This window comes from Diceros bicornis, chromosome 39 (assembly GCF_020826845.1).
Source record: "Diceros bicornis minor isolate mBicDic1 chromosome 39, mDicBic1.mat.cur, whole genome shotgun sequence".
Taxonomy (NCBI): Eukaryota; Metazoa; Chordata; class Mammalia; order Perissodactyla; family Rhinocerotidae; genus Diceros; species Diceros bicornis.
In genome coordinates, this window is record NC_080778.1 from 21,297,757 (window position 1) to 21,304,937 (window position 7,181).

At 39.3% G+C, this 7,181-nt stretch overlaps 1 protein-coding gene across 1 annotated transcript; it reads right to left on the bottom strand.

The window, feature by feature from the left end:
- Nucleotides 1–834: 834 nt before the first annotated feature.
- LOC131399771 (breast carcinoma-amplified sequence 4-like) lies at nt 835–1,296 on the bottom strand. Its single transcript, XM_058534292.1, has one exon. It carries the CDS (start codon nt 1,294–1,296, stop codon nt 835–837), a length of 462 nt encoding a protein of 153 aa, XP_058390275.1.
- Nucleotides 1,297–7,181: the final 5,885 nt, after the last annotated feature.

Below are 7,181 nucleotides of genomic sequence, written 5' to 3' on the forward strand. Positions count from 1 at the left end.
AGAATACTTAAAGCAAGAAGAGGTTTTTTTCCTTAAAATTCTTGAATTCTCTTACTTTAAATTTATGTGTGCATTTTATTATTTTCTATAAGCTAATCAAAACAGTTTTTCTACATGTAAGAGACTTCACAATCTAACGATTAGTTTTCTTTGGAAAGAGGTAGATGAAAATGGCCATGAATTCCCTGTGACTCAATTTTCTCTTGAGAATAAGTCGTAAAATGTTCTTTAGCTTCCATCTGCACCTCCTGAAATGCTTCCTCTTAAGCCGTCCTTTCTTTGTGCCGTCTCTTGTAGTTAGTTGTGTCTTTTTGTTTGCTGGTTTCTTTTCTGTTTACCTCTTGACACCTTAATGAGATGGTTCACACGGCCAGGGGGCAGTGGGGGTTCGCAGACAAAGCAACCAACACTGATGGACCTGGAGCTCTGCAGCCCGTGGCACTAGGCGAGCTCTCATCATTCCCACGCAAAGCCCTTTAGGAAGAATGGGGAATCCAGTCCTCACCGTCCATCAGCCATGGCTCCTCAGACTGACCGCCGCATCCTTCAGAACACCAGCAAGGCCAAAGGCTGGCGGAAAATGCCTTCTCCAGCTCATCGCTGAGGCATTACCACAGGTGGCTTCCAACTGCTTCTCCAAACCCAGCGGTCTCACGTGAAGCAAGGGAGGAAATTCAGACAGCAATAAAAAAAGACAGGAAAACAAGCTTCTCCACACAGAGTTCCACCTTCCCACATCCCTGATGCGAGGAAAGCAAAGCTTGCAAACGCTGATGGCACCTGGGGGTTTGGAGCGTTGCCTCCCCCAGGACCTGCACAACGTGGGTGGCTCGTTCATCTGGGTGGCGGCAGAGACAGTTTGTTCCTGAAGGAGCAGAGCCCCGTGGGGCCCAGCCACCTCCGCAGGCCCTGCAAGAAGGCCCCGTGGTCCCACTCGGCCAGAAGCATGTGGGCTGCCAGAAAGGGGACATGGTGCCCAACCATCTGGACCAAGGCCTCTAGCTGGTCCACTTGGGCATAGATGCCCCGCATTTCCATCACTTTGGCCTTAGGGAGTGGGGTGTTTTCCTCCAAGATGTGGAAAGTGTTGCTCCTGATCATATCAGGCGGGCTGCAAACTCTCCCACGCTGAGGCGCACGCGCTCTAGGTTCTCCTCCCCCTCCTTCGCAGGGTCCAGGGTTCAGAGGGTCCGGAAGAACGGAGTTTGCGCAGGCTGCTGCCCCAGCACCGGTTCTGGGCCACGCCTCCTGGGCCTCCAAGCCCCGCCCCGGTCGGTTGCATACTGGCCCTGGCATGTAATAAGTGAGACTACACTCAGACCACAGTGTTGTGAGAAATTCAAGGTTTACAGGGCAGAAGTCAAATCTAAGAGGCCATCAGTAAAATGCAGTTTAGGATAAATTCCTGATCCAAGGTGTGTCTGTAATACCTTTTCTTAAGATCCCTGAAAGATTTAAGGCAGAGCCTCTTAGACTATGGCAGTTAGATGGAAAGGTCTGTGAGAATCTTAATTGCATGCCCCCAGACTCTATTAGCCAGATGAAGGGTCTTCTAAGATTCTTAAGTGTTTGCCTCCTTGACTTTTTGGGTAGACAAAAGATCTTCTATTCACAATAGCCAAGACTTGGAAGCAACATAAGTGCCCATCAAGGGACGAATGGATAAAGAAGATGTGGTATATATACACAATGGAATACTATTCAGCCATAAGAAACGATGAAATCCAGCCATTTGTGACAACATGAATGGACATTGAGGGTATAATGCAAAGTGAAATAAGTCAGAGGGAGAAGGTCAAATACCGTATGATTTCCTTCATTAAGTAGTAGATAATAACAACAATAAACAAACACATAGGGACAGAGATTGGATTGGTGGTTACCAGAGGGGAAGGGGGGAGGGAGGAGGGTGAAAGGGGTAATTCGGCACGTGTGTGTGGTGATGGGTTGTAATTAGTATTTTGGTGGTGAACATGATGTAATCTATGCAGAAATAGAAGTATAATGATGTACACCTGAAATTTTTAGATTGTTATAAACCAATGTTACTGCAATAAACAAAAAATTAAAAAAAATAAAATAAAATAAATAAATAAAAGACTTAAAGATATTGTCCCATAGCACCTTCACTCCTAGAATAGAGAAGGATCTGTCTCAAAGAGATTAATGGCAGTGGCTTTCATCTAGGAGAGTGAATACCAATAAGATCCCTGGGGAACTCACAATCGTGTTAAGCGTGTTGTGGAACAGACAGTCTCAGACTTACGGTGGTTAGACTTACGATTTTTCCACTTTATGATGCTGTGAAAGCAATATGCGTTCCGCAGAAACCATACTTGGAATTTGGAATTTTGATCTCTTCCCTAGCTAGCAGTATGTAGTATGTATGATACTCGCTGATACTCTGATGCTGAGCAGTGAGCCACAGCTCCCAATGAGTCACAAAATCAAGAGAGTAAACAGCCAAAACAACCATTCTGTACCCATACAACCATTCTATTTTTCACTTTCAGTACAGCATTCAATAAATTATGTGAAATATTCAACACTTTATTATAAAACAGGCTTTGTGTTAGATGATTTTGCACAACTGTAGGCTGATGTAAGTGTTCTGAGCACATTTAAAGTAGGTTTGGCTAAGCTATGATGTTTGGAAGTTTAGGTATACTAAATGCATTTTCAATTTATGGTATTTTCAATATACAATGGATTTATTGGGATGTAATCCCATTGTAAATCAAGTAAAATTTGTAGTAGAAACACTATCTGTCAACTTAGAATGAAAAGGTTAGAGATAGTTCAAAATGAAAAGAAGCTTCTGGGCCCTTCTAGAAACAACAAACATGCTGGAAAGCTACTCAACTACAAAAACAGGCCATTTCTTATCAAAAAAAAGGGTGAGTCACAGCGGAGAATAACCTGGCCCAAGGATCTGCACGTGAGGAACTCCACTTGTGGCAGTGCATCCACATCTAGACTTACGACGATGAACTCCTGGATCTCAAGCCTGACCCTGATGCTGTAATTCATGAATGAATCCACACCTAAAGAACTTCACCTGAGGCTCTCACAATCAACGTCTGGAGGTAATTAAGATGATGAGCCCCTGGACGTCAAGGCTGACCCTAATGCTGTAATGCATTTAAGGGCCTTGAGAGGAGATGAGTCTCTGTTCTATGTGTGAGGAATATCCATAATTTTAGGTGGACTGTGGTTGATTAAATTTGACCACAATTGATTGCAACACCCTCATTGGGAGGTGGAATCTGTTTCACCTCATCTTGAATCTGGGCTGGGCCTGTGAGTTGCTTTGACCAACAGAATGTGGTGGGAGAGATACTGTGTGACTACCAAGTCTAGGTCATAAGAAGCCTTTCATCATCCACTGGGCCTCGTGGAACATTTGCTCTTGAGATGTTCCCTGTCAGAACTCAACTGCCAAACTATGAAGGGCCCAAGCCAAGTGGATATGCCAAGTATAATTGCTCCTGCCAACAACTCCAGCTGAACTTCCATATGATAGGAAGAGTCAACTGCCAGGCATGTGAGTGAACAATCCAGTGGAGCCTTCAGTTGTCTGCAGACCCAGCCGCCATCTGACTGCAATCACCTCAAGTACCTCAAATGAGAACCACCCACCAAATCTAGTGGACACAGAGATCCAACAGAAATAATAATAGCCACAAAGTTTTAGCCACAAAGTCATGGACTGGTTTGGTAAGTAGCAATAGATAAGCAAAACAACAGGCAAAGTTTAGTAACCTGTTCAGAAAATATTTTATATTAACACAATGGAAGAATCTTGGAATCAAAAGCAAGTTGTAGAAATCTGAAGTTTATAAGTAAATTTCTCCATGTTTTATCGTGTTGTTTTCTTTAGTAATTTTGTCCACTTAGATAGTAGGTCAAGCTAAAGGTTCAAATTTAAGATTTATTAACATCTTGTTTTCAGCACATAAAGTATTTTCTCACATATGAACTTGGCTTATTTATGTATTTCTATAGGGGTTTTCTATTTTCTTTTGCGATAAGAGGGAAGAATTGTTGTGTACTCTGAGTGGTTCAGATGTCTCAAGAGATGATAAAGCTCTGCAGACCAGAAGCAATCAATCCTGTATCATTTATATTCTCATTCCAAAACACTCAGGCTGATCCATACAATTATTCTTTTAACCAGATAAAGTTCTTACATAAGAGTCAGAGCTCTGCTTTTTCTAAGTTGCAATTTTTAAAAAATTGCATCTTTTTCTTTCCGGTAATAATAGATATTATTTTTTTCTAATTATAGAAATTATACTATTTTTAATTAGTCTAGAAATTAGACTAATTTCTAATAGTCTAGAAAGTCAATAGACATGCTCAAAGGGTAGACAATTTATTAAAAGCTTTGACCAATTAATAAGTGCAAGTTTCCCAAAAAAAGAAAGTGAAAAAAATAAGAAAAAGAATAAGCAAGCTACAGACACAGAAAGAGCTATAAATCTAAGCAGATCATTGTAAAAAAGAGGCAAATTACCTTCCTTTCTTGAGAAGAGCAAAACCTTTATTTCTTTTTCCCATTTAAGCAAATACACACACACACATTGGTAGCCTCAGTGTTACAATTTCAGCCATGGGTCAACTAAATATAGAACACAAATTGTTGTTTCTCAGTAAAATTGACTGACTGGTTACATCAGTTCCAGAACAGAAGGTCATAGTGACACAGACAATCTCAAAGGCATACTCATCCTGATATTTCCTAATCTAGTGGCTGCTCTTTATTCTAGTGGACATAAATTGTTTTTTCTCTTTTTTTCTTCTTCTGACTTATTTGAGCTCATAGTGGCACTCAAGAAAACGAATAATGCAAGATTTTATCGACAATTGGCAGCCAACCAGGCAGCAATGCAGGCAGTGACAGAAGCTTTGCTTTGAACATGACTAGACTATAATTTTGTGACATGAAACAGAAGCAGGTGACACAAAGGCCAAGAGAAATCAGAGTTCTCCACATATTAAAGAAAAAGCAAAAAAACCTCAGACATAAAGAGTAAAGATGGTTTGGACCGTATAATCAAAACCACCAAAACCAAAAGTGGGGATAAAAATGGCGGCCAAATAAAAGCCAACCCAGATTTGGAACCAGAAACAGTCATGAGAAAGAACTAAAGACAATCCAGAGAGAGAATCAGTGAGAGACAAAGCACCTGCTTCAGAAACGGAACCTGAATCAGGAACAGAGTGGAAGCTCTTGAGTAGAAAGACAAAATCTACCCTGCAGACTGAAGACTGAGCAGCCGGGCGCAGGAGGCCCAGGGGTGTTGCCCTCATCAGCAGTGCAATATCATCAGGGCTGGTTACTGGATCCACTGGGGCATCTCAGTGAGAACGGCATCTGTGAAATAAAGACTAGAAAAGGAATGATTAAGGAAAAAAAATACTTTCAAATTTTTTGCAACAAATGCAGACTTGAGAAGAATCTTTTTATCACCAAGTTTAAAAAATGCAATAGGCGCTTTAAATAAACGAGTTTACTAAGGTTACAGACAGTCTGTTCACAGTGGAGAAATAGTTACTGCTTTATAAAATTATATCTGGCAATGAGTGTCACAGTTTTAGAAAAATCAGGAATGAAGTTGTTTCCTTTCATGAACATGTAGAAAATGACTCAGCATTTCATCTGTTTGGTTATCCTGATTTGGATATGTCAAAATGAAATGAAAATATCTTTTTGTTTTCTTACTCTCTGATTATAGTACATAATGAAAATAGATCAAGTGATGGTAGAGCATATGTCAGTTGCTTTCCCAACATCCTTCACTCTTATTTCTAACTCACGTCACTCGGTCAGAGTTGCTGGACTTCCAATGTTAACATAAGATGTGCCCAAATCAGCAATTTCAAGCCAATCCTTGTGTCTTTGTGTTGAGCTCAGTAACCAGGTCAGACCTTTCTTCCATATTGTTGAGTTCTTGTTGGGATCATTCATGTTCATTTTTGTCTTTGCTCCCCATGAACCTTATGCAGGGCCACCCTTAACTTTCCAACAAGAGGCATTGGGTGTCTGGTTTTGATCACTTCTTTCAAAGTAAGTCTCTTGGCTTCTTATGCAAAATTTTCTATCCTCTTCCCTTGGGGTATCATGAGAGGAAGTTTCTACTGAACATCACAACAGGTTCTAATATAACATTCCTGCAAGTTGAGGGTGTTTTGTTTGCCTCACATTTGCATGATGAGGTCCATTGAAGCTGTTGTGATCTCAGTCAAGAAGATCGACTCCAGTGTGACTTTCTCCTGTGCGGTTTGGAGAATTGAATAAATGATGACAAATGAAGTTGCAAAGTTCGGCAGAGCCAAGATCATACAAATCCTGTTGTGCTAACAGCAACAACAATTACAAGAATAAGAATAGGCAATCAAATAATTATGATAAATCTGCATTAATAGTTACTAATAACTATTTACAATGCGCCAAAATTTTATACACATAATCACATTTTTTTTTCCTTACCATGATCCCATGAATCAGAAAATATCTTTATGGCTTTAAGTTATCACACATTGCTAATATAAAAGCCTCTAATATTCAATTCACCAAGCAACCAATTGGCTGAAGATCCAATTAACTAATGATCAACTTGCAGATTCTCAGTTTTCCAAATCTGCTGAATTAAAACATTTATTAGTTTACCAAAAATAGTTTCAAGAGAATTAGCATAATTATATTCATGATAATATAATAACATTAGCAAGAAAATGAAATATGATTACAATTGATGTATTTTTAAATACTGAAATATTAAATTTAAGAATATTATTTACATTAAATATCACATTTCATCATTTTTAAAAAATTATTATTTCTTGTGGGAATTCTTATTCCATAGTGATTTTTAATCCTCTAAATTATTTAGTGTTGCCAAACTTTTATCTTTCCTCATTGTCATTTTTAAGATTTTAATCAATTTTTTAATTATTTTCTTAATTTTCTCTTTATAATTAAATTGCATCTAATTTTAAGTATGAAACATGTAGACCATTCCATTCATGTTATTATTCTTTCCTTACCTGCATTCAACAGTTTATTTTTCACCTGCAAAATGCTTCTAGTTGGCATATCCTAACCTGAGTGTGTGCTCAGAGAGAGGCTAGAGTAGTCCCTATAAATAAATGTCTTTGAATCATCCACACATATGTGG

What these genes read in the sequence shown, in the direction of transcription:
- LOC131399771 (XM_058534292.1), bottom strand. Translation starts at nt 1,296, where the DNA reads ATGCCAGGGCCAGTATGCAACCGACCGGGGCGGGGCTTGGAGGCCCAG.